Source organism: Ornithodoros turicata, chromosome 1 (genome assembly GCF_037126465.1).
Source record: "Ornithodoros turicata isolate Travis chromosome 1, ASM3712646v1, whole genome shotgun sequence".
NCBI classification, from domain to species: domain Eukaryota; kingdom Metazoa; phylum Arthropoda; class Arachnida; order Ixodida; family Argasidae; genus Ornithodoros; species Ornithodoros turicata.
The window spans coordinates 199,002,758-199,030,459 of NC_088201.1; the positions used below are offsets into that span (position 1 = coordinate 199,002,758).

The 27,702-nt window shown below is 49.4% G+C and overlaps 2 protein-coding genes and 1 long non-coding RNA gene across 3 annotated transcripts; all 3 read right to left on the reverse strand.

Moving 5' to 3' along the window:
* On the reverse strand, nt 1–2,398 carry LOC135379159 (uncharacterized). Its single transcript, XM_064612405.1, has 2 exons — nt 1,900–2,398; nt 1–1,617 (listed from the first exon to the last, which is right to left on the reverse strand). The coding sequence occupies exons 1-2, from the start codon at nt 2,396–2,398 to the stop codon at nt 671–673; spliced, it is 1,446 nt and encodes a 481-aa protein (XP_064468475.1). The 3' UTR covers nt 1–670.
* On the reverse strand, nt 1–6,854 carry LOC135378935 (uncharacterized). Its single transcript, XM_064612119.1, has 3 exons — nt 5,086–6,854; nt 3,274–4,221; nt 1–2,969 (listed from the first exon to the last, which is right to left on the reverse strand). The coding sequence occupies exons 1-3, from the start codon at nt 5,386–5,388 to the stop codon at nt 2,406–2,408; spliced, it is 1,815 nt and encodes a 604-aa protein (XP_064468189.1). The 5' UTR covers nt 5,389–6,854; the 3' UTR covers nt 1–2,405.
* On the reverse strand, nt 1–27,241 carry LOC135378936 (uncharacterized). The gene is made up of 4 exons (XR_010418645.1): nt 27,096–27,241; nt 7,355–7,460; nt 6,861–6,953; nt 1–645 (listed from the first exon to the last, which is right to left on the reverse strand). It is a non-coding gene; the product is annotated as an uncharacterized LOC135378936 (long non-coding RNA).
* Between the last annotated feature and the right edge of the window lie 461 nt (nt 27,242–27,702).

Sequence of the window (27,702 nt, forward strand, 5' to 3'; positions counted from 1 at the left end):
TTGAACAAAAGAAACAAGGTTTATTGCCTTACATCACAGCTGCTGGCCGTCTGCCCGCTTCGTCGCTCCTCGCTTCTGTGACCGTCTGCCAGCCTGCCTGCCGCACGAATATCCTCTTTTCCCGAGCGCTCGCTCTTTTATCTCTTGCGCTATCTGCGCTATCGCGCGGAAGTTGCCGGTTTATCAGCGCCCCCCACACTCTCCCCCCTTGAGGCAAATGTCCGGAAGTTCGGGGAGGTCGAGGATTATATCCTCAGGGTCCGGTGAGAAGGATGGCCGAGCGAGAACTTGGGGGGCCAGCTGCCGAAGTAGGTTCACTGCAGCGACTATGTCCCGACGTGTAGGAGCGGAGGCCACGTTGTTAGCTGCTGCCCTCGGCTGTGCGGCTTGTTGGATACGATGCAGGTAAAGGGCTCCCGCATTATGGGTCGGAGGGTGGATTAGTGGAACACCGCAGAAGGGGCAGAGGGCGCTTCTTTCTTGTTCCGTGTACACCGCTGGAGGCTCGGTGGGGTGTCTGTTTGATCTGTTTGGGGATCTGGGTGACGGGGAAGGCCTCCGAGCAGGAGAGTTCCCAGGGAATCGCTGAGGTCGGTGCCGTTGTTGGGGTCGAGAACGGCTTCTCGCTGCAGGTGGTCGTGGCATCTGCAGGGAAAAAAATGAAAAAACATCACCTTGGAGGTCTACGAGGGCGGAGGTTATAACGAGGAGACCCCGGTAACCCGCCCCGAACTGTCCCATCTTCAGCGGGCTGCGACTCCGTGTCGATGGGGCCGCGGAAGGGTTGGGATTGCGACGAACTTGTGCCCGAGTCCTCTTGCCCTTCCTCTTGCTCCAAGATGCGATCGATGAACTCCTTGAGGTATGTGATGTGAACTGGGCCGGACTCCTCGCTTGTACTGCAACGTTCAAGTCTATAAGTTACGGGTGTAAGTTGCGCACTTACCCGGTAAGGCCCGTCCCATCGGTCCACGAGAGAAGCTGCGAAGCCCTTCGCCGCGTCGCTAAGTGGATGCGTCCGCCTCAGGACTAAGTCTCCTACGCGGTATGTTACCTGGCGTCGACCCTTGTTGTACTGGGATGCTTGCTCCAGTCGTGCGACCTCCAGATTCTCACGTGCACAACGAACTGCAGTTGAGAGACGGTTGCGAATGTCTTCCGCATATCGTGCATACGGGGGACGGGGTTGTTCCCTCAGTGTTCGTAGCGTGTTTTCGAGTGGGAATACTATTTCCCGTCCAAAACTCAAATAGGCAGGGGTGAACCCAGTAGACCTATTTTCCGTCGTACGAGTGGCGAAGCCAATCTCCGTTAGACGCGCGTCCCAATCCTTATGCCTGCTGGTAAGTGTTACCATCATCATTTTGATATTCCTATTGACCCGCTCAGTTATGTTTGCCTGGGGGTGATAGGGGGACGTCTTCTTGTGTCGGATACTCAATGCCGAGCATGTGTCGACGAACACCTTACTTGTAAAGTACGAGGCGTTATCCGTGATAAGCTGGTCCGGGAATCCAAACCGCGAAAAGACATCCAGCAGTCGACCCCAGATCCGAGCTGACACCAATTTCCGCAGGGGATAGAGCTCAACCCACTTCGTGAAGTGATCTGTAATGACTAACAGGTATTGGTTACCACGGGGACTTCTGGGGTATGGGCCCATTACGTCAGATGCGACTATCTGCCAAGGCCCTTGACTGACATTCGGTTGCAGCAATCCTGGCGGCTGTCCGCCCCTAGGTTTCGACTTCTGACACACTGGACAGCTGCGAGTAAACCGCAAAACATCCTGTATCATGCCTGGCCACGTCGCGATACGACATAACTTAGAATAAGTCTTGCTGCCGCTACCGTGACCTGCCAAAGCAGAGTCATGGAAATATCTGAGGAATAACTTACGTAGCTTTCGTGGTACTACGATCCTGAAAGGGTTGCCGCCGATCTCCTCGTCGTCCGCCTGGGGGATATACCTCACCAGAAGACCATCCTCGCTCAGCTGATAGGAGTCGAACCTCTCTTCAGCGTCTCCGGCGTCCGCTGGGCCCGTTGTCTCCAGCCACCTTACTACAAGCTGACAGAGTCCGTCCGTCCTCTGGGCTTCCACGATGTCCTTCCGGCTCACGATGTGTCCCCACGCCTGCTCTCCGTCCGTTCCGGCTTGTCCAACCGCGGCTACGAGCTCCTGCGTGGTAACGACGTCCTCCAGGGGCAGAGGTGCTCGAGACAGCGCATCTGCCACTTTGTTAGAGGTCCCCCTCCGATATTCGATCGAGAAGTCGTACCGTTGCAACGTCAGACTCCAACGTGCAAGTCTTCCGGCGGGATTTTTCAATCTACTCAGCCAGGCGAGTGCCTGATGGTCAGTCTGGATTGCAAATTTCGCACCATCCAGGTACATGTCAAACTTATTCAGTGCGAACATGATAGCTAGGGCACTCTTTCTCTGTCACGGTGTAATTTCGTTCAGGTGATGTCAGCGTGCGGCTTGCAAATGCCACCGGCCGAAGTTCACCTTCGTGCTGTTGTAACAGCACTGCGCCCAGTCCATAATCGCTCGCGTCTGTCTGCATTACAAATGGGCGATTAAGATCTGGGAGATACAGACAGGTGACCTGCGCTATCGCTTCCGTCAGGGCGGAGAATGCATTCTCCTGTGCTTCTCCCCATGACCAGCGCGCACCTTTCCGCAGTAGCCAGGTTAGTGGCTGCGTCATGTCCGAACACCGCGGTATGAATTGTCTATAAAATCCAATCATACCAAGGAAGCGCTGCAAGCTCTTTACGTCCTGCGGGCGAGGGTAGTCTAGGATAGCCTTCAGCTTGTCCTCGTTCGGCCTGACCGTGCCGGACTCCACTGTAAACCCTAGCAGGTCGATGCGGTTAGTCGCCAACTGCATTTTTCGAGGATTGACAGTCAACCCAGCAGCTTGCATACGTCCCAACACGACTTTCAGGTGTGAAAGGTGTTCCTGGAATGAACGTGAAAAAAATTACTACGTCATCCATATAAGCCATAGCGAAGTTGTACTTCGCATCGCCGAGCACCTCGTCCATCATAAGCTGAAAACTAGCCGGGGAATTGGACAGTCCGAAGGGAAGCCGGACGAACTCAAACAGTCCCCTATGACAGGTAAAGGCTGTCTTTTCGACATCATTAGGTGCTATCGGTATCTGCAGGAATCCTCGACTGCAGTCCAAGATTGTAAACACACGGGCTGATCCCAACGTGTACATGATCGAGTCTATAGAGGGAAATGGATACGAATCTCTCACCGTCACCTCGTTCAACCGGCGGTAGTCCACGCACAACCTTGCGGTTCCATCTTTCTTCGGAGCGAGTACCACCGGAAAGGCCCACGGGCTGCGCGAGGGTCTCACAGCACCCGTCTCGATCATTTCGTTCAGCGCAGCATCGAGCAACTTGCGCTTGTGGACGCTAAGCGGCCGCGGGTTGCATCTCCAAGGCCTTGCGTCGCCGGTGTCTATGCCGTGTTCCAAGACTTCGGTCAAACCTGGTTTTTCCGTAAACGTCCGGGAAAAGGGTAGCAATGCTTGCTCCAGCATTTCTCGTTGCTCTGAGGTTCCCGAAAACCCTTGCAGACCCTCATGCAAGGCAGCAGTTGCAACTACAGGCGTTTGGTATCCCGTTCCGTGATGCTCTCCAACGGGCAGTGATGGTCCAGCGCCGCGAAGTACTCCAGCGGCTTGCTGCTTAGGTTCATCGCTGTTGCCAGTCGGTTCCCGGTTTCGCTTTGAGCAGTCGTCCTGGGCTCTCTCGCCAGTCCGGCGTTGGTCCGCTCCAGGAGTTGTCCACTCCAGGAATGGGTAGAAGGCACTGCTGCATGCATGCTGGTAACCTCCGCGACGCAAGTCCAGGACAAGTCCCATCCGGATAATGAAGTCGCGTCCCAGGATCATTGCTCCTGCCAGCCCAGGAAGGTAAACAAAGCGTTGTCTGACCCGATGTCCATCGACGGTCAAGGTAAGGCGCACCGCGCCACCGGCAGGTACAACCGCACCAGAGGCGAGCCTTATGAGAGTCCTGGTCGTCCGTACCGAGATGTTGCGCTCCCGGTACCAGTCGTGGATGGTGTCGCCGATCAGGGAAACAGCCGGTGTCCACCAAACCTGCAACGTCTTTGCCCAGAACGCGCACCACGATGAAAGGTCCAATGTTGCAGATGTCATCTTGCAATCGGCACGCAAGCGGGACCAAGGCCACTGTATTATCAGAAAAGATAGCACGGTTAGAAGTAACTTGCCTCTTATCAATGTTCGCTCCGGCCGACGACGGGAATTCGTAATCTGCGGTTACCGCCGTCGGCGTTCCGAGTTTCCCTGGGGGGTTCTTTCGGAGGTGGCCAAAGTACGATGTGGGCAGTCCCGACGGATGTGTCCGTGTTGCCCGCAACCGTAACAACGCGGTCTCCCAACGTTTAGTCCATTAGAGCGCGGTGGGGTTGATCCCTCAATCCTGTCGTTACGCCGGTATCCTGACGTTCGGCGACGTTCGCTACCGGTCTGTCCTGCGCTCCTCGAAGTCTCCTCAACAAGCCTCGCTCGGTTCCTTTGCTCGTGCGCAAAAGGATCGAGTGAGCGGTGTGAAGGACCTGCCGACGCTCCGCTATTCGGTCCTGCAGGCCAACGGGGATGCAGCTCCGTTGCCTGTACCGAACCGCCCCATGCACAACTAGGCTCAAGAGTCTCCTCCGGTCTAGGAGGTGGGCGGTAACGCAGCTCAGCTAGCAAGTCGGCCTGAATGCTGCGCGCTTCTGTAGCTAACTCCGACAGGGAAGTAAAACTTCGACCCCGTAAATATGGCTTGAACCGAGGGTGGCACTGTCGGATAACGCGTGCCACCTTCTCTTTTTCATCTACGAGAGGGTCCGCTCTCCGATACAGTTCCTGAATCGCCCGGATGTATTCCAAAAGGCTCTCATCACTATGCGGCGTTCGGGCTGCAAGCTCTTCGCGCATAAGCATCGCGTAGTCTGGGGGGAGGAACTCGTCCAGAAACTGCTGCTTGAATATGCTCATCAAGAGAAATGGGGGCTGGGACCTACGCCACAAAGCAGCTGAGCTTACCAGCGCTGCGGGAAGTACTCGACGCAGAATGACGTCGTCGGTGGCTCCAACGGCAGTTTGGTAAGCACTCAAGTCGGCGAGGAAATCTTCAGCCGACTTGGAGTCGCTGTAGCCCGAAAATGTTGGTACCGGCAAGTTCAGGCGCAGCTGCGTGTCCGGGGACGGCTGGGCGGCGGGCGTGCTGCTACCAAGCTGCTGCGTCAGTAACGTACAGAGGGATGCCATCTGTCGAAGCAAGTCCTCAGCCACTGGCGCAGGCTCGTCCTCGTCACTGTCTGGTTCGTGCTTCTTCCTGGGAGGCATCTCCGGTCGAAGAACCTGCGTTGCAACGCAGACGGCGGCAGAACGAAAAAACAAAAAACAAAAATGCACACTAACTGCAACTATGCCGTGCCCTCCGGGGAAAACGGTACGACGGGTCGAAAACACCAACGTTGGGCGCCAATTTTGTGGGAACCTCGGCCCACAAACCCGGGGTGGTTCCGTATTCGACCCCGCCGTAACCCCGAAGAACACTGACACAGCAGTTGAACAAAAGAAACAAGGTTTATTGCCTTACATCACAGCTGCTGGCCGTCTGCCCGCTTCGTCGCTCCTCGCTTCTGTGACCGTCTGCCAGCGTGCCTGCCGCACGAATATCCTCTTTTCCCGAGCGCTCGCTCTTTTATCTCTTGCGCTATCTGCGCTATCGCGCGGAAGTTGCCGGGTTATTAGCGCCCCCCACAGTACAGATACAAAGCTGTGCCGATGAGAGCCAAGAAGCTCGAAACGGCCGTCCACAGCCGGGATTCTAGCACGCTCGATCAGTGAACATATGCCTCACGTGCAGCCATGGAGCATTTGCTCATTTTTATATCTGTATATATATATATATATATATATATATATATATATATATATATATATATATACAGTTACAGTTATATATATACAGTTAACTTAAATCGGGCTCTTTTTTTCCTGTGACTGCAAGGAACGTAGGTCCACATATCGATGTATGAAATCGCGCACAACCACCATTGAGGTCGGTACGCATGCTCTATGGACCCTGAAAGGTCATCGTCACACACGCTGTATGGAATCCGTACGCCTACCATAGAAGTCTGTACACTTGCTGCACGGACCGCTATGGAGGTTAACACGCTGTATGGCTTCCGTACGCCCACCATAGAACTCCCTACAAGATGCATGGATTCGGTAAGCACACCATAGAGGTCCGTAGGTCCCGTGTTTGAAGTCTGTGCGCGCTCCATACCAATTCCAAACAAAGTCATACCATTCTGTAGCTTTCCATATCCTTTCCGTTCAAAGTTGTAAGAATCCATACCAATCCATACATATTCTGTATGGAAAGTTATGGATTTTTCTAATAGGGCACCCATCAAAAGTGTGAGGTATCTTCATTGAAAAGTGTTGGAAATAACACCCCAGTTCCTCCATAAGTGCCATATTTAGTTCTTTTTCTTCAATACAGTGCTGAACAGTGTAATATTGTGCTTGTCAGCATGATTTATTTCACATTGGGGTCTCTATCAGTATGTTCAGCAATAAATTATTATACTGTCCGTAATGCCATTTATAGTACACAAATTTTTCCTCTGCCTCTTACAGTTGCCTGAACAGTTTTTGTGCTCAATCTGGAATTTACTTGTAAGACCGGAATGACTTTGCAATTTTGACCTTTTTTGTGTGTGTCACCATGCGTGAACGGCACTCGGGCCACTTTTCGTAAACAGTATGAAAGCAGTGCAATGATTAGCTGAAATATAGCTTACCATTCATCACCCTCTGAATTTTCATCAGAAGATGAGGGTTCATCATCCCAGAGCGACTCCCTTTCTTCCATGACTTGTGATGGGTGTTCAGCACTGCCAATAGAAAACCGTTGCATAGTCAACAAATATATATTCAAGCTGAATGCAATAGCTCAGCAACACAAATCCACCAACGGAGTTCTTGACAATAAAAAGCATTACTGGTGAGGCAGTGGCCTTGACAAGGAGAATGCACATGACGGGTTCAAGATATCTGTGCTGATGTTTGGTCAACCAGCCTCTCAAAGCATGCTAAGTCAAGCTTAATACGTTACAAAGCATAAGGCATAAGGATTCTCTGCCAAATATATGTGAACAAAGATGGAGGATACTCAGCATGGAACACCTTACCACCAGCATACACTTGCAACAACAGTAACAGAACAATGCTTCCCTTTGTTAGGTGTCATGAAATACAACACTATTTATAGGAAAAAAACAGACAGGTAATTTACCTTTCCAGCACTTCTTTAATGAAGCATTCACTGATAGGGACTACATCCTCCACAACGGGAGTTGATGATCGTAGAATGTGTGAGGGATCTGTGGCATCCTCAGGATCTGCGAGCAAAAGTATGGTTGCTCTAGCTACCGAGAAACAGCATGGGTATACAAATATCAAGAGTGCAACACAAGTGATGCAACCCACCTGATTCACTAGCAATTGAAACATCTGAAGTGCCAGCTGCATCTCTTTTTTTTTTTTTGCACTCCTGCAATAACCTCCAGTGAAGCGCATTGATGCTTAAAGGAAGTATTGCATATGCCGAAGAAAAACGTAGAAGTAGGGGGCTCGAGCGCCCCCTACTTCCCATGGACCGACCCAAGCAAATCGTGCAAATCCGAGGAGAACATAATATACGGGGGAGGGGCATGTTCCGGTAACTGAAAAACTCGGCTTTTCGTTCCCGTTTCTGGACGATTTTCGGTAGCAGTTGCTGTTTCCTTTTAAGAATTTCGTTTCCGTTTCCGAGGTAATTTCGGTACTGGTTTCTGTTTCTCATCCGGAACTCGTACTGTCTGGTTTTGGCTTTTTCATGTCAAATATTCAAGTTACATAATGGATGCAAAAGGACAGCCACACCAAACACTACAGACTATAATGCAAAGTTCGTCACGAATCTTATACACCGCAAGTAGATGCCTCTCTAGGTTGCGGAAATACATGCCTTTAAGCTTCAAAAGTATCCGCTCGTGCGCAAAAATAACACGTCATCCAAAACTTTCGCGTCCATCTTGCTGCGCAGTGGGGTCAACACGAAAGAAAGTCCCGAAAATATACGAATGAATGAATGAATGAATGAATGATGACTGGAAGCATAGTGCAGATATATACTTTTCATATTAACGCGAAAACACCGAGGGAAACGTCCTGCGAATTTGGTTTCCGTTAACGTTACCACTTTTGAATTTCGTTTCCGTTTCGGTTTCTGGTAGTAGAAACTAAAACAATTTTGTTTCCGTTTCCATTTTCGTTTCCTGTTGAATTTCGGTAATTACCGCTTCTCGTTTTCGTTTCCGGTAGCCAACCCTGGTCATGACAGCCTATACATGTAATCGTATTGTGAAAGTCCAAATCAAATATTTTCGTTCCATTTTTTTTTTTTTTTTGCATCCGCATTTTGCAGTGTGCACAGCAAGTATGCCACCCTCTACCTTGGAGGTCTGGCTACGCCACTGGTCGCATGTCATAGAAAACGACTTCTTAAGGTCATGTGACTTTGTGTACGTTTCGCTGCTTGCCGACATATTTCCGTCTTCATAACGCGAAGACATGAACGTATTTTGCCAGTGTAAACAATGGCATGCTTCTTCGGCAACACGGTAGCCCATTTCTCCTTCGTTTATAAGTACATGGCATCGGCTCACTGAGTCATAACGCGGGGTCGTCATCATATCTTTGAAAGTCGTCAATAATACAAGGCCTTATTTACAAAACTTGGCGTTTTACTGTGAGATTAAAGGATAAAAATAGTTACCGTGATCGAAAGATATCCAAGACGTTGCGCATACACAACAACCGCGCATTGTTTACAAACGGTCTGGCCGTCGACCAAGGTCACGAGTGCGTTGACATTTGCTGCCACGTGCGACTAGGACCTGTTCAAGATGCATTGCGTTCGCCCCGCACGCTTTTGTCTACGGAGCAGCACATTGGATGCAACCCCTGTGGTGCTGATGCACGGTTGAAGGTGCAGTACATACCAGTGAGCGTTCGTACGAGTGACACTGTCTTCTTTTTTTTTCTTATTATTCTTCTTTTTGCGAGCACTCGAAACGTGTCAAATGTGCCGTCGCAAAAATCTCACGTTCGTGGTTCGCGTAGTCCCGCACCAATGGAAGTTTATTGGCGGAGGGAGTTCGTAACAAAGTTCAATTATTCCCGAAACACTAGCAATAATATTATCAATAGTCCACTACCGTAAACTATCGTAAGAGTATTGTTGTAGTACTAACGCGAGTAAAATGTTGCCGGAACTATATACCGTCTGTCTCCGACAATGCAAAGATCAACTACAGTCAACCCTCGTTAATATGACATCCCACGGACTTTGGTCATACAGCGAATTGTCATACTAAGCCCTTCATAAAGGGCGAATAAAGGGCGTAAAGGGCTGTTTGGCTCTGTCTCATATTGAAGACACACATACTGCGGTCGCAGTATTTGAATTCATTTTATTATCTACTACCTTACAATTAATCGACGAAAGAAATTCGCTCAAAACGTCAGCTTAGAAAAGCTGTCAATGTGTAGCTCTTCCGGTGACTGAATTGCATGGGCTGGGGGGGGGGGGGGGGGGGTATTGAATAGAGTGAAAAAAAAAGGAAATGTCAGTCAGGCTTATGCCAGCTTGCTATTCTGTGCTGTCGAATGAAAAGGATGGCATAGAGTTGCGCAGCTGTTGATGAGGTTGGATGTGAAGGGCGTCGTCCTTGCACTACGCCTTCGGATGGTACAATCGAGCCCCGTTGATCCGGCATCCAGATAAATGAAACAGCGGAATGGAGATGCCATTAATGACCCTCTATACCAATGTTTATTTACGATGGCACACAGAGCTCTTCAATGACAGCTGTTCCAAATTTCTGTACATATGTAATTCAAATGTAGTGTCTTCTGAAACGTTTTTCCGTGCGCAATGCACCATGCGTACCGCTTCGAGCACATTCACTGTCATCTCCCCTCCTTGTTCGGCACGCTCAATGAAAAGGGCAATCTCTCATTGCGCAGGGATTTAATCTAACCCCTGCGCTATGACGACTTCAAGGACCGCATGATGCACGTGTCTACTGTTTGAAGACGACTGTTAGTGTTCTTTGGTAGGAAGCACAACTTCAAGTTTGTAAGCTCAAGTCCAGTAGTGTTGTGAGAGGTTGCGTTAACCAGAACCAAAACACGACGTCGGTGGCTTTAGGCGATGGTCACTCTCCAGCTTCTTGACTATTTTTTGAAACACAGCTCCCTTATGAAAAAAAAATAAAATAAAATAAATGCTACACTGTACACGGACTGGGTACAAAATCTTGGGTTGGGTGGGTTAAAGGTAGACAATGGCGTAGCAACAGGGGGCTAGGGGGGCTCGAGCTCCCCCTACCTGCCACGGACCCACCCACACAGATCGTGCAAATCCGAGTGAATATATGCGGGGGGGGGGGGGACCAGTGTGGCGATCGCGAAAGTTCTTGCAGGTCATGGCGTCTATCTAAGCAGCTCTCTTGAATGATTTTCAAAGTATGAGCTTCTCAAACTACTTCCAATCTCGTGACAACGCCTCATTGGTCATGACAGGCTACATGTAATTGTATATTGAACGTCCAAATCATTTTTTTTTTCATCCGCATTTTGTGGTATGCACAAGTATGTGTGTACCGTTGCTCCCAGGGTCAGCGGGGGGCGAGGCCGAGTTTTCATATCGACACCCCCCCCCCCCCCCCCCTCCACCTTGGAAGTCTGGCTACGCCACTAAAGGTAGATAACTCATAGATACAGCTTCTATCCAGTTTTTTTTTATGGCTCGTCCAAGATATGGGCGCGGGAGTCGTTACGAATTAGGTAGCCCAAATGTACCCAAACTTGCAAGCATATTGTTTAGGAACAGAACGTATGTTAGCACCAACTTCTAAACTGGCTGTATACAGTAAAATGTATACATATTGTACGAATAAATTATATATGAACTGTACACAGAGAAAGAAATCCCCTCGTGTCTGCTGTACATGAGTACCCACAAGAAACCACACAAAACAGCAGATAGCAGCAACAAATCACTTTATTCACCACTCACGAGCACGCACTTTTCAAAGCATATCAGTTTATCACCAACACACCTGAGGGTTCAAATCATGGGGTGACAATATTGGTGATGATGGAACGGTGAACAACAACGGAAAAGAGCACACCTAGGTCATCTTTTCCGGTCCAACTTGTCCTCCTTCCGCAAAGGCACTTATAAACCTTGTCATGACAAGATAGAGCCTCCACCACATTGAACACGATGCTCGCGTCTCTCTTGCCGGAGGCCGCTGCGTCATATAGCCGCAACCTGCAACAAATATCAAAACACGATGGCAGGAAACACATGTAGAGACATATGACATACCATTTGCAGAAAGCTATAGTCACCAACGGTTTCATTCTGCGTCCTATCACCCTATCGTTGTCCAGATCGCCTGCAAATAAAGTAAAGCAGAAAATGAGGATGCATGGTGCAGCCAAACATATTACTTCACAGTTATATGAATTACACACCTGAAACGGCAAAAATCCTGAAGGTGAAGAGATATTTGTCTTCAGATCCGCGTCTTCATTCTGACATTTCAAACAAGACTGACTGGTCTGACTGGCGGTTATAAGAAATGGTTCAACTTACGGACAGTTGCAATGTCAGACGGGTTGCTAGAACGACAACATCAAGTGGGAACAATAACACAACGCCTCTAATACGCTGCAGACTTAGTGGAACGCACGAAATTATGCGCACTACATGCGGCGACGAGAAACGTCCGTAACAGCAGCCAAAGCGAAGCCAACAAAACCGCGCATGCGCAACAGACTGCGCTGGCTAGTGTCATGGTGAACGAGCAAGGATGCGCCTGCGCGGGGGAGCCCGTGTTGAAATGAACATGTAGCCGAAGTATCCGCTCAATGGCTCGGAGGACGAGATATGACGACGGCAGAATCGTACTATCTCTTGAGCTTGTGGCGGTTCTAGGATGTTTTGGAAAATGCTGAACGATTTTGAAATCTCTGTCAACGTACGGCGCGTGAAAGAATGCTCAAAGACATGGGCCATTAAAAAAAAAATTCTTGCCCAAAATTCCTTTCTTCTGTTTTGCATGCGTATGATGGGATTCAGAACGTCATTAAAATGCTGCTGCTGAATACAGACTGAATTCGGACTAGTTATAAAAAGGAACAGAAATTTACGTATAACAGCTGTATATAGTGTCCTTGATACAGAAATTGATAAGGACTGGTTACAAAGTGGTTAGGAATTCCTGTTTAGAAAATGTATACAGTGCGCTCAATCATTCCTGCATACAGTTTTAACCCGGTCTCTATCTGCTAAATTGGGACTGAATAGGCTGGATACATCCTGGTTAAGACCTGTATACAAACTAGAAAATCATTTTCGTTAGGACAGCTGTCCTCATCCACGCTTTTTTGTCGTTGTTTGCATTGTTTTTTGTTGTTCAACAACATACAACGCAACATAACACGTTATGTTATGTTGTTGTAATAGTCACAGTATTGAGCAGGATCAAAGGTCTTGCTGAAGCAGCCAGGTCTCCTTCACTTTCCACTTTTCAATGACGACTGTCTTCCGTGTGTCGCTGCCTGATGCATCAGGTAACGCGACGGTGACTCGTTCCTTGAACTTTTTCTTCCCTATGGTACTGTTTACATAGAAGGCGTAGAAGAAGGGCCCAACTTATAGAAAAGGTTGGTTTTGTCCATGTCGTACGCATCATCGTGGTCGAAATCCCGCAAGGTACGGTGTAGCATTTCTTTCCCCGCTTCCAGCGCCGGGACTGGACGGGCCGCTTGGGGTTAATGTAGGTCGCTGACGTGTGACAGATGACTCCCATACAAAGACAAATTTTTAGAAATTTTATGTCACGAATACATGCGGTGACTAGTCCTTTCATGGTCGGTTCCCATGAACATAAATTTGGTTTCTGAGCGATGATTGGTGGTTTTAAAATACGCGTGTGGGCGATCAAACCGGCGACACCTTTGCGGCAGTGTCGCTTGTAGCTGGCATGTCTATTGGGTGCCTCAAGGTGTTTATAGCAGTTTAATCCGGACGTTTATTTTATAAGTAAATCTGTCGGACAACGTCAGTGTCTTGTCGAAATCACACCCACAAGGCAGATTGCAAATTTCTGTTCTGTATCTTTGATGCAGAAACGATAGGAGAGGTCGAACACCTTATTCTTCCGATATCCGGTCAACAACACTCGACAGCTAACTCATTTGCTATTACTTATTGACAAAGGACACCGTACACCTGGTACCATAGAAGGGTGCCCGCATTCAGTTCGCGTTTTGTAGATATCTAGCATTTGTAGGTATACAGGGTGTCCCACCGAAAAGGGGTCAGGGGCGAAACAAAAAACAGAGTGCTCTACACAAATGGAACAAACTGTACATGCTTGGCAGTTGTGTGGTCTATCCAAAAAATATTTTTTCATCGCTCCTTGTCAATTAATTAGCGGTGATTAGTTTTCGAACTTTTTAATAATAAAAGCTACGAAGTTGTTGCAATGAGAACATCTGATCTCTTCGGTCACCTGATATGTTCGATAGATCGATCGCAGAAAATTCGTAAAGGAACACCTTTTTTTTTTTTTTTTTTGTTCATTGCGCATCTCCAGAGACGCGTGTTACCTTCACCCCGAATACGAAAGTATGAAAGAGCACACTATTGCCTCTTGCGTCCTGGAAGAAGATTAAAAGAAGACAGGAAATGTAACCCACACTCTAAGAAAAAAAAGTATGGTTTTCTACCCATTTCGGTAATTGGAACCACATTTCTACTCCAACTAGTTTTACCTTTTGGGTATAGCTGCAGAGTAGAATCTATCATTCTACCAGCTTGGGTAGGAAATACTACATTTTTTTCTTGGAGCAAACGTGAGAGAGAGGAGCAAGGGAAGGGGACGCCGCCGCTTATACCCGCGGGAGAGAAGTCGCGAGTGGATTGGCACAAAATGGACTACTGTCCTGCTGCAACAGTGGGCAGGAAATTCTACCTTTTTTTTTTTCTTAGAGTGCAAGATAAGGGCAGTCACGATAGAGTCAATAGATACATTTTTTTTTGTTGTTTCTGCAAGTTAAAGCTCATCTTCGACGCATGAGGACTTACTGTGCTATTTCACTCTCTCACACTGGGGATGAAGCAAAGACGCGTCTTCGAAGATGGGCAATGAACAAAATAAAGACAAAGTGGTGTTTCTTCACGAATTTTTTGCGGGCGATCTATTGAACGGATTTCTGTTCTGAAAACGGCTTTGGTAGCAGGTGACCGACAAGATCAGACGTCCTCATTCGAACAACTCTGTACCTCTTATAATTAAAAAGGTAATTATTGAGAATTAATTAAGACACTGCCTTAGGAGTCTGCAAATGCCCTCGTAGGGAGTGCCATTCAGCATATGCTATATTGCAATAGATTTCATCTCGGAAAAAGTGATAGATATTTTTTTTCTTCTAATATGATCGCATTTAGCTGGGACACCCTGTATAGCACGGAATGCGGCATCCTGAGAAATCAGCGGTGATACGTGGCAGGTATGAACCGCCCTCTCTCGGATCATTGCGGTGAATATTGCCACGTATCATCTTTGAAGCGACCACACGGAGCAGCGGCAGCGGGCGGGGAGGCGTCGAGCGACGGGCTTAGATCCACGACACGCCGCGCTGATTAGCGAGCGATGCTTCCAGAAGCATTTGTTCCTTCGCTCGCATAAATCTCATGTACGGATCGACGACCTTGGAGAAGCTCCTATAGTTCCTCTTCTTCATCGACCCGCGCTTTCTACAATGATCCCCGCTGTGTAAAAAAGCTTGTGAGTTCCCAGCCGGAGCATTCTTTACCTTAGTTCTGTGTAAAAGCTACCTATCTTGTGTTAGCCAGCTAAGCAGCTAGAATAAAGCATTCGCCAATTACTCGCCGTCTCCCTCGTCTGTTTTCATCCGTGACAATGTGTAACTGTCCCCAAGAACACTCGCGATCTTCAGGACGTCCTCAAGATGTCATCGCGTCCTCGTCCGTGATAGGATGTCCGGACGAGATCCAAAGAGTGTCATCATGGGATTGTGGCGGCATTGCCAGCGATATCACATCAAGGCGCGAATAATAAATAGCCTTGCCTCGGTCAGCTAGAGCTCTCGCTCTGACCTGGCAATCCCACCGCCATGTTGTCGCCTGGTCTCGTTAGTGTTCAGTAGCACTACAGTGGTGACCCGAACAATACCTTGGACCATACCTGACGGACCTGGACATGGCAGTCGTCAATTCCTCCGGCTTCTCGGAACTGCCCGCTCCGCCTGTTCCCCAGGCTAGCTTCGAAAGCTCCGCCGCCTCTTCGGGTAGCACCGTTCCTGACCCGCCCGATTCCCACGCCTTGTCTCAGCAGGTTCGCCACCTTACCCAGCTGGTCGCAAACCTTTTATGCCGACCAAGATCATCCACTTCCTGCCGCGCTGACCATCGCACAGATTCCCCATCGGTACGCAGAACGCGTTCCTGCTCCCGAACCTCCAGCAGACTTTGTCGCTACCACCACCGTTTCGGCGCCGATGCACAACGGTGCCTCCTACCCTGCTCCTGGACGCGACAGGCAAAAACCCTTTCCACGACAAGCGCGCCGGAGCCCACCAGCAGCCGCCTTTTCCATATCATTGACCGTACCACCGGGATGCACTTCCTCGTTGATACGGGCGCGGAAGTAAGCGTCATACCCGCCGACATATTTTCACACCGACCCCGACAGCAATGCTTCAGCCTAAGAGCCGCCAACGCCTCTACCATACCCGTTTACGGCCAACGGTCTCTAACCCTCAACATCGGGCTCCGAAGAGATTTTAGATGGCTTTTTCTTGTCGCCGACATCACCCAAACAATCCTTGGAGCAGACTTTCTCAACAATTTCAAGCTGCTCGTCGACGTCAACGGCAGGCGCCTCATTGATCGCTCAACGTCCCTGTCAGTCTGCGGCCTTAACCTCCCTGCACCACCAACCCGCGTACTATGTTGCACTGCGCCGGACGTCGCCTTCGCATCTATCCTTAAGGATTTCCCTGCGTTGACTCAACCACCCGACTGGACGAAACCCGTACAACACGACGTTGTTCACCACGTCTTCACCCGTGTCCCACCAGTTCACTTCCGCCAGCGGCGCCTCGCACCCGAAAAGTTCCGCGTGGCAAAGACAGAATTTGACCACATGCTTGAACTTGGTATCATCAGGCCACAATCCAGTACGTGGGCCTCGCCGCTGCACATGGTGCCAAAGAACACCGGGGACTGGCGCCCGTGCGGCGCCTATCGCGCATTGAACAAAGCCACCATCCCCGACCGTTATCCCATCCCGCACATCTTGGACTTCTCAGCTCATCTCGAAGGCGCCAACACGTTCTCAAAAATAGATCTCGTCCGCGTTTATCATCAGATTCCTATGGCAGAGGAGGACATACCAAAAACCGCCATCACGATCACATTTCGCCTGTTTGAGTTCCTTCGAATGCCCTTTGGCTTGCGGAACGCTGCCCAGACATTTCAGAGGTTCATCGACAACATCATTCGCGGATTATCATTTGTCTACGCGTACATGGATGACCTCCTCGTCGCAAGCCGCTCCCCAACAGAGCACGAACAACATCTTCGGGCGCTCTTTACCCGCTTGCAACAGAGAGGCATCATTATCAACGCCGCTAAGAGCGAATTCGAAGTCGGAGAACTCGACTACCTTGGCCACCATGTCAACAGCCAGGGCATCATGCCTTTACCATCCCGAGTCGCTGCCATTCAATACTTCCCGTAGCCCGCTTCCGTGACCAAACTACGACAATTCCTGGGGCTGGTTAATTTGTATAGACGCTTTGTGCCATCATGCACAGCCAAACTGAGTCCCCTCGAAGCTCTGCTCGCCACCAAGCGCTCGAAACACTCTGTGCTGGTTTGGACCCCTGAAGTGGCAGCTGCCTTCCAGGCAATCAAACAGGAAATCGCTTCGTCGTCCCTTCTATTCCATCCTCAACACGACGCTCCAACGTCCATCATGGTCGACGCATCCAGCACAGCTGTCGGCGCCTCTGGTATCTCTGGTGCTTGGCGCCCTCTAGCATTCTCTTCACGCAAGATGAAGCCCCAGGAGACTTGCTACAGTGCCTTTGGTCGCGAGCTCCTGGCCATATATCTCACCGTCAAGCACTTTCGCCATTTCTTGGAGGGCCGACAATTCACTGTATTCATCGATCATAAGCCCCTCGTCTACGCATTTTCTTCATAGAGCACAAGCTACACCCCTCGTGAGACCCGCCACCTCGCATTCATCTCGGAGTTCTCCACAGACGTTCAGCACATCAGTGGTGCAGATAATGTGGTGGCGGACGCTCTCAGACGCGTCAACTTCATTGGGACAACCTGTCAGTCTTCACTCCTCGACGCACTGGCCCAGGCCCAATCATCCGATCAAGAACTCGCATCTTTCAGAAGTGACCCGTCGTCTTCCTTAACCATACAGGATGTCGACCTGCCAGGCGCTGTACATCCTGTCGCGTGCGACACATCACAAGGTCGACTCCGCCCATTTCTTCCGGCGGCACTTCGACGAGAACTCTTCTCGAGCTATCATTCATTATCCCATCCTGGCATACGTGCAACTCAAGAACTCATTTCTCGGCGCTACGTCTGGCCCTTCATGAACAAGGACATCAAGCGCTGGGTTCAAGGCTGCATTCCGTGTCAGCGGACCAAGGTTCACAGGCACACCCGCCTTCATCCTTCTCAGTTCCCCGCGCAAGACAGTCGCTTCGCTCATATCCACATCGACTTAGTGGGACCACTCCCAATATCATCGGGCTATCGTTACATCTTCACCATCATTGGCCGCTTCACCCGTTGGCCTGAGGCTGTGCCGGTACCCGACGCCTCTGCATCCACAGTTGCAGCCGCCCTCTTGAACACCTGGGTGTCGCGCTTCGGTGTACCCTCTATCATCACGTCAGACCGAGGTCGCCACTTCGAGTCCGCGCTCTTCTCTACACTCGCCAACACACTGGGCTGCAAGCGGATTTGAACTACTGCCTACCACCCGGCGTCAACCGGCCTCGTTGAGCGCTTCTACCGACAGCTCAAGGTTGCCCTCCGGGCTGCTCCTGAGACACCCTGGCCAGAAGTCATACCGCTCGCGCTCCTGGAGATCCGTTCCACCTTCAAAGCTGACATGGGCTGCGCCGTCGCCGAGATGGTGTACGGCACGTCCCTACGCCTCCCCGGAGATCTCATTTGCCCGTTGCCCTGCAGCACTGCTCTCTCACCAGCTGACTACGTTTCGCAGCTCCGCCGTACTATGGCCGCCCTTCGTCCCGCAACATCTCGGCCCTCGCGTGTGCTCTCGGCCTTCCAGCATTCTGACCTTGCCTCCTGCACACCCGTTTTTGTGCGCTGTGACGCTGTACGGAAGCCCTTGCAACCGCCCTACACATGCCCTCACCTCGTGCTGTGCCGTTCACCCAACTTCTACACCATTCAGCTGAACGGCCACGAGGACACTGTTGCCTTAGAACGGCTTAAGCCGGCATAAGTCGACGCTGTATCACCGTTGCCGCCCTCCTTCTCCGTGGAGCTATCCCACGACTCACCCCCCACGGCAAGCTGTCCGCTCACTACTCGGGCTGCTCTTCCCCCACCGTCTCCCCGACTCAGACCGCCCCGACAAGTCACTTGGGCTCCCAAGCTCGTTTCTATTCGCCAGCTTCCAGCGCTTGGCTAGGGGGGAGGCCCTGTGGCGGCATTGCCAGCGCCATCACATCAAGGCGCGAATAATAAATAGCCTTGCCTCGGTAAGCTCGAGCTCTCGCTCTGACCTGGCAATTCCACCGCCATGTTGTCGCCTGGTCTCGTTAGTGTTCAGTAGCACTACAGGATCTTCCAGTGATAGTATTCGCGCACGTCCTGCGGCAGTCAGCCGGAGGACATATATAGGAAAAGTAAAGTAGTTGTGCATTTCAATGCCTCCACCCATCAATTAGTGTTCCGGTTTGTTTGTCGTAACTAAACTGAACCGTACCAGCAGTGGTCATGCATAAAGTACGAAAAATACTAGAAAGAGAACATACAAAAATACAGGGTACAAATACAAATCGAATGATATCAATGAATTCCCCATGCACTGGGTTTAATGTAGGATAAAATATAGCTTGCTAGGTCTTTGATTGTGATCTTGATGCCACTAACATCCGAGGTCCCTGAAGGGATGCTACACAGAGCATTTTCGTGGGATATATACCGTTTACAGAAAAATGGAAGGTTCACAAACACGTGGACAAAACGGGACAACAGGCAAGAATTGGCAAGCATAGCGAAAGATAAGGAGGTTAGTGGTTACGTGGGGAAAATTCCAGAACGAGCATTTTCCCCACGTAACCACTAACATCCTTATCTTTCGCTATGCTTGCCAATTCTTGCCTGTTGTCCCGTTTCGTCCACGTGTTCGTGAACCTTCCATTTTTCTGTAACCGGTGTGTAGCTTAGATCACTACGTTCACATAATCCCCTCCACACTCTAACAAAGCAACCATTCACTCCGGCCGTCGAACACCGTACGGAACCTTTCTTCCCTCCGTGCCGTTGACCCACAATTCGCACGAACCCTCAAACATGTCACACCTAACCCTTTAAATACCATGCCAGTGATGAGGACGGTGCCCAGAAGAAGAACAGTCTCTGTTCGAAATATCGGCGGCTTCTGTCCTGAGGCAACTCCCTTCCTATATCGTTCGGACCAGCATGTCGCGAATCTGCGAGGATAGCCAAGATCGTGCTCGCTTCACATGGACGGATTTTCGAGGTGATTGTATGGATTTATTGTATTGTGTGAAGCACTCGAAGTTTACAAAGTTGAAAAGTTCATTTTCCTTCCTACATAAACGAGTTAGAGCAAAAGGAAAGCCGAATCACAGCCACACAATGCCAGGGGTGTTGAAGCCACCTAATGTTAGAACGTGACAACGTTCAACATCAAGGACAGTACTGAACTTTGCTGATACTGCGTAGCCAAGCATTAGCAGTGTAGAGCATGCCGATTTCTTCAGCTAGACCCCTTTTGCTTCTTGTGTGCTTATATCTGACCCAAGATGGACCAGAGTAGCGAATCAGGAAGATATAACAAAAAGAAAGAGACACGTGTTTACTGAGGCTCGTACCACGTATTCAGTGGCCAGCTATAGCAGTTCGAAATGGCAGTAATGTTTCAACTTAGCAAGCATCTGGGTTTAGAGTACACAAGGGAGGGGGGAGACAGCTATGAGGACAAAGATCGTTTAGAGAACTCACTGTGCCTCTGAGGAGGTCACACTATGCGTGCGCCAATTTTCGACACAAAGGGTAGTGAGTAGATTAAAATGTGTTGTGTTTTCCTGCTGTATTCGCAGGTAATTTTGATTACACACTCAACTTATTGACATGAACCACTGTGCGCTGGTTACTGTGATCGGTCACTTCTTCGTTCTGTAACGCTTTGGGTAGCACTGTTATACAATTTTGATTTTGCTTTTATTTTAAAGTGTTTTGCACAAAAATATCATTTGGTCGACATAGTGTGTTGCTTTTGGATGCCGTGTGTTGTACAAATGGCTCTCCTGTGCTCAATACAGCAGGATATACCTGTCAATGTCCCTACTTCACTAAAATGCAACCTCACATATTTCCGTTCTAGTAATATTACGAATTGGGGATTCGAACCTGCGTCACCTCCCAGCCTGGCCGTGGAAGGCGGTCAACCTAACCACGGTGTCACGGGAGCTTGTCATTGCAAACGTATAGTAGATCTTCGTTACTACATTCCCAAGGTGGCCAATTTTTGCAAGTCTTGCACTGAACACACTCCTAGTGGTTTAATCGCTTGCAGGCGTTACTGGCTAATGTGCTACTCGTCGAGAAGAAGGGCACGTGACAAAACAGGTGCACCGCGCTTCTCGCGCGATACGTGAAGGGCGTGGCATACTTGACGCGCAATGTGTCACATGCCCATCTCTCTTTTTTTCTTGCCACTCGTTAGCTCGTAACGACTGTAACGATGACGAAGCGATTACGCCCCCGGTTCGGTCCGTATTTCTCAAGCTACACCAGGCAGTAATATTCTATCAAGTCATCGACAACAGTATTGGGCGCCGTTTATTCCTGAACGTCCTAGGCTTTGGTCTGCTCAATGTTTGCTGTGTCTTGCTTCTCTTTGCGATGTACATACTACCTTTACGTTTCCAAGTTGATGCACTTGTTAGTGATGCGTCAGTCACGAATGATTCGATCACAGTGAACGAATCACCGGGCTGAACTGTTGGTGTCGATTCTTCGATCACGAAAATATCAGTTCAACAGTTCACCAGCTCACTCTGTTAACACCACATCCACAATCGCCATCACAAGCACGAGGCCCCGGACAGCACAGCCGACGTGGGGATTCCAACCTGCGTCACCTACCACCCTCGCCGTGGAAGTCGGTCAACCTAACGACGGTGACCGGAAGCTTGTCATTGGAAATATAAAGCTCTTAGATGTATTGTTATAGATCTTCGTTACTACAATCCCAAGGTGACCAACCTTTGCAAGCCTTGCACTGAACCCACTCCAGGAGGTTTTTTCGCTTGCACAGCACGCGTTACTGGCTAACGTGCTAGTCGTCGAGAAAGGCACATAATAAAACACGTGAACGGCGCTTTTCGCGCGATACGTGAAGGGCGTCGTACACTTGACGCGCAATGTCTCTCGTGCCCATCTTTTTTTAAAATAAAATTTCCTGCCACTCGTTAGCTCGTAACGACCTAACTACGACGAAGCAAGTAAGCACCCGGTTCGGTTCGTATTTCTGATGTCACACCAGGCAGGGATATTCTATCACGTCATCGACAACAGCATTGGGCGCCGTTTGTTCCTGGACGTCCTAGGCTTTGGTCTGCTCAATGTTTGCTGTGTCTTGCTTCTCTTTGCGATGTACATCCTACCTTTACGTTTCCAAGTTGATGCACTCGTTAGTGATGCGTCAGTCGCGAATGATTCGATCACAGTGAACGAATCACCGGGCTGAACTGTTGGTGTCGATTCTTCGATCACGAAAATATCAGTTCAACAGTTCACCAGCTCACTCTGTTAACACCACATCCACAATCGCCATCACAAGCACGAGGCCCCGAACAGCATAGCCGACGTGGGGATTCCAACCTGCGTCACCTACCACCCTCGCCGTGGAAGTCGGTCAACCTAACGACGGTGACCGGAAGCTTGTCATTGGAAATATATAGCTCTTAGATGTATTGTTATAGATCTTCGTTACTACAATCCCAAGGTGACCAACCTTTGCAAGCCTTGCACTGAACCCACTCCAGGAGGTTTTTTCGCTTGCACAGCACGCGTTACTGGCTAACGTGCTACTCGTCGAGAAAAGCACATACTAAAACACGTGCACGGCGCTTTTCGCGCGATACGTGAAGGGCGTCGTACACTTGACGCGCAGTGTCTCTCGTGCCCATCTTTTTTTTTTATATAATTTCCTGCCACTCGTTAGCTCGTAACGACCTAACTACGACGAAGCAAGTGAGCTCCCGGTTCGGTTCGTATTTCTGATGTCACACCAGGCAGGGATATTCTATCAAGTCATCGACAACAGCATTGGGCGCCGTTTGTTCCTGGACGTCCTAGGCTTTGGTCTGCTCAATGTTTGCCGTGACTTGCTACTCTCTGCGGTGTACATGCTACCTTTACGTTTCCAAGATGATGCACTTGTTGCAATTTGCCACACAGAGGCATGGCACCAGGGAACGCCAATTTGCTACCGAGGGAGACGCCATAAGTTACTACACTTTCGAATGTTGAGAATGCGAAAGGAAAACTTACGAGCACGTCCTAGCTTTCGTGCGTCTTGTGCAAGCAGCACATACAATGCCGAGCACACATACAATAAATGTAGTTAGAGAAAATTTGCTTCTGATGGCAGGAACTACTTCTTGTTGTCTCAAAGACGATCTGTTCTACGCGGCACCGTGACGCTGTTTTGAATGGAGCAGAAGAGCGGAACGGCGCTACCGTCGAAAGTTCGAGCTACGTGTGCCAGAAGGGGACAAGAAAAGTTGACGGTTTCGGTATACCCCGTGTTTCAATGTGCTCCCATTTCCCCTACCGCTACAGAATTTGGAGCAGCCAACTTTGACTCCCATTTCTAGCCTTCCTTCCATTAATACACTCGATTGAAATGAAGTGTTCTTCCTACCAGTCAACTTTCAGCGTATGTTTTGCTATATGTTGGAACCAGCTAGGTTGCGAGATAACTATTCTTCCGTAAGAGTCCCTTCAACAAATATGTAGTAACGGATGTTTGCTCTGCTTCTATTAGCGCTGGCAGCAACATTTGTGACTGTGTCGGGATAACTACTGCAGTTCATGTACAGCTCGGAGCAGAGTTAACTGGAACGCCGCTTCGACCGCCGGAGCAAGAGGGGAGCCACCCTGGCGGCCTTTAGCAGAAATGAAGGGAGAGGGCGTTTCGACATTTCCATTCCAGTCGGAGGGGTGTTCGCTGAGGTGTGCCGAACAGTGCCCAATCAAGCTGGCGTTATCAACGCTGCGCCTGTTTGTGTTTTGGGTCTGAGATAATGCGGAGAGTCGATGTCATGGCACGCGCCTGGAAACAGGTTGGCGCATAGGCACGCGTCATCCGAAATGCTCATTGTGTGATCGAATGAAATGAATAACAACTTCTCTGTATCGGAAAATTTGGTGTGCTCGGAATAGAGGATGCGAAGAGGCTTCAAATAATTAACGATGGTACTCGCGAAACCATCGTAATGAGTTTTTAAATAATAATAAAACAATGCTCTCATGGTGTAGCATCTCGTGTTTCTTGGGAGTTTCTCGGAAGAACAGCCAATTAGTACACACAAATATTTGTGTGCATGCTGGCACACAGTGCAGGGAGTCACCGTGAAAGTTTTCAATTATTGGTGTAGTGAATGATGATCACAGCTAGCCAAATCCACCACGACCTTTGTCCTCACTTCAATTTTCGTCAACAGAGGTTCGCCCCTACCTCGTCTGCACGTTCCCCAAATTTGCCTCTCCCACCTTTCGTAAATCGCATTTTGATTTTTTTCCCACATCAATCTTTTTTCTGAAAATTTTCCTCATTTGGATCATTTCACCTTAATTTTAATTTTGGAAGTTCAGGAGAGGTGAGAGACGACTGGTTCGCACGTGCTAACCTACCGCGCGCCATCGGGATATCGTCGATTCTTCGCAGTCCCTTAGACACGGTCGCCCAGGACAAACCAGCGCAGCGTTGATAACGCAAGCCTGATTGCGCACTCTTCGGCACACCAGAGCGAACACCCCTCCGACTAGAATGGAAATGTCAAAACCTCCTCGCCCTTTATCTCTCCTAGACGCCGCCAGGGTGGCTCCCCCCTTGCTTCGCTGGTCGAAGCGGCGTTCCAGTTAACTCTACTTCCAGCTGTACTATTCTCAGGGAAATAACATACACCCATTTAATTCTGCCTCATTTTTTGCGAACTGAACACATTTTGGCTTCCGTATTTTCAGCAATGCAGAACATACACTCAACGAACGGATTGCTTTATGTTACCTACAACACTCCTTTGAGTGCCTTAATCGAGATATTTTGCCGCCTGTGATAGGCGCCCAAACTTTTTTTCGTGCCTAAATATCCGTGCTTAAGAATCGTGGAGTACAGCATTGCAAGACCTCAAGTATAATCCTTGTTAGAGAAACTGATGTCACATTTATTGGAGCCCCCTAGGATCTGCTGCTCCCTTGATTGCGCACCGCATGGTATGCCAAATGTGGCAATGGGCAAAGGTAATTACATTAATTAGTTTATAGCACTTCGAGAAAAGGCACCAACAGTGGGATTGTAACCCACATTCTTATTGCCCATCAGCCATGCTACCAATTACCGCATGCAAGCTACCCTCCCTTCAGTGTACCAAGCCACACTAGCAAACACAGAGTCAGATACTCACCCTCAACACATTCCCTCGCATTGTTGTCAGTCGCTCCCACATTCACACAGACGAACACAATCGTGTCTGGTGGCATCTTTCTCGTGTAACGTTGTAGAGAATGAGACAAACTCGGAGGAAGGAACATTGAAAAAAATGCCGCCCGCTGCATTGCGGGATGTGGGAGTAACTGCCAACAATGTAAGAGACAATCTGTTGCGGGGGAGTGTGTGTCCCCGTGTTTCCTGGCGTGGCTTGGTATGTCGACGAGAGGGCACCTAGCGTAATGTACTTTGTGGCTCCTCTGACCGGCAATCACATTGTGTGGGTTCGTATCCCACTGCTGGTGACTTTCTATCAATGTCACCACTCAACTGAAGTATGCAAGTGGGCGTTGTGATGCATGCGTTGTATTCGTCCTTCTACACCATCTCTTCCAGGACAGCGCGAGACAACAACGCAAAATACAGACCAGTTTCCCCGAAGCATGTGGTCCAGAGCTCCGAAAAAGAAACTTCACCAGGCGGAAATATCTCACCACTATTCATCAAAAAAGCAGTATCGTCACTTTCACTTGTCGAGACCACATGGGTGACTCTAGAGAACGGACTTCAAGCACCGGCAATGTGATCGTCCTAACCCCATGCTGTGACCTTGACGATGCAGCCATCCGTTGGTCATGAACAGTGTTAGTGGACGAATCTCGGTAGTCTATCTACGGCGCAGCTGTCCCGTTTGCAAGAACAACCCTGGGAACTCACGTGCAAAACAGAATGCCCGAACGAGCCGATGGAGGAAGCGGTTGCCAGCGAGGCAAGCCCTGCAGATTACGTTACGTACGTGTAGACCTTCTGGGTGTGTGTAGAATTGAGCAGTGCTACCGGTGTCATAGAGAAATTGTTGGAACTCGTATCTTGTCAGTGAGGTCGCCTACAGCTCCGCCGAATCTTTGAATTCCAGCGACACGTATGTACATGTGTACCGCCTATGACGTGTCCAAGTGACGTTCATATGCTCCAGTAGGGAAAAAAAGAAATTGTAAGAAATATAGCGCTCATTTCGGAGGACAACAGCAATCCGCAAATGGCTACACAAAGTTAACCGCCATCGACATACGATTATTTCATTTTTTTTTGCATTAGCACCGCGAAGCAACTGTGGCTATGGGAGGGGTACAGAGGTGGACTCATGGAGAGAGGGCAGCAGTAGCGTGTTGGAACAGGATGTTAGTATGTGTCCTGTGCAGACTTCAAGGGGAACTGCGCAGACATTCGTCTGGAAAAACTTCGGAAAAACCAGGGAAAACCTGAGACAGCACAGCCGGTGGTATAGGATTCGAACCCCCTTCTCCCAGTCTTCTTCACGACCTTGGCTACCACCAACCAGCGGGGTGTCTTAACCCGCTCGGCCATGCAGCTGGTCCCGTGCTATTCTGTCAACGGTAACCGTAAGTGTACAAAATCGAAGCTACCTGCCATTCCCTGCTACGGCTTGTCGAGTTTCTGTTACAATAAACTGACATAATGACGGCATCCCACAAGCAAGTGGAAAATGTTCATTGCTTTTATTGCATAACAAATGTGCATCATATGCACATAGCATGCCGAAATTAAGATAACAAGCGGCGATTTTTTCGGAAGGAAGCAAGTCAAGCGTAGCGGATGGCGGCTCCCAGGTGGCAACGCTTCCTCGACCAACTTCACCCCCTTGCTTTATCTTAATGTGAGGAACCTTCGCTCGGGAGACCTGATGACTAAATGTGCTTCTGAGGCGAATAGCGATCACACCTCGAAGTCGACAGATATGCAAACGCAAAACCTTGGACATCAATCACGATGTCACCACTCTCGCTGGACTTATAGATGTCTCGGCAGAGGTCTCAAAACACGGGGCGTAATATATATAAGGGGGATCAGTGTACGCAAGAACAAGTGAACAGCCAAAAAAGTGGTACTCACCTTCGGCACTCCTACGCACCCACATAAAATAAAGATCGATAGGAAGATATTGCTTCTATAGAGTGCAGGGATGACACTAGTCCAGAACGTTCTTTGGCGAACACGAGCTCGTAATCCCAAGGAACTAATGCATGGTTCAGAGTGGCTCGTTGCCAGACATACCTGATAAAGAGATTGCGGCGGCTCGTCAAACGTATCCCCGGTGACGATTCGCTCCTCCAAGCGAGATATGATTATGAAGTGTTTACTTCTCAGTCAGCAAAGTCTTGTAGAGCATCGACACGGCCACAAAGGTCTCCGTCGTAACAACGACACCGGGGGCTGTTTCAACGACTATGCTACACAGCAGTTTTGTCCAGAGCTTCACGAAACAAATTCACCCACAATGGCCCCGTCCACCGGAGGTTATGGAGGGAGTGCTACTTCACTCCAATCGAGTTCAAGACAGCGTTGAAATTTGCGAATGTGGGCTCATCCCTGGGACCAGACAAAGTCACTTATGCCGCACTGCGAAAGCTTGACGCAGGACCACGCCAAGCTCTCCTTCATGTTTATAATATACCTTGGCGACAGGGATCCCCGCCATCTACCTGGAAGGAGGCATAAG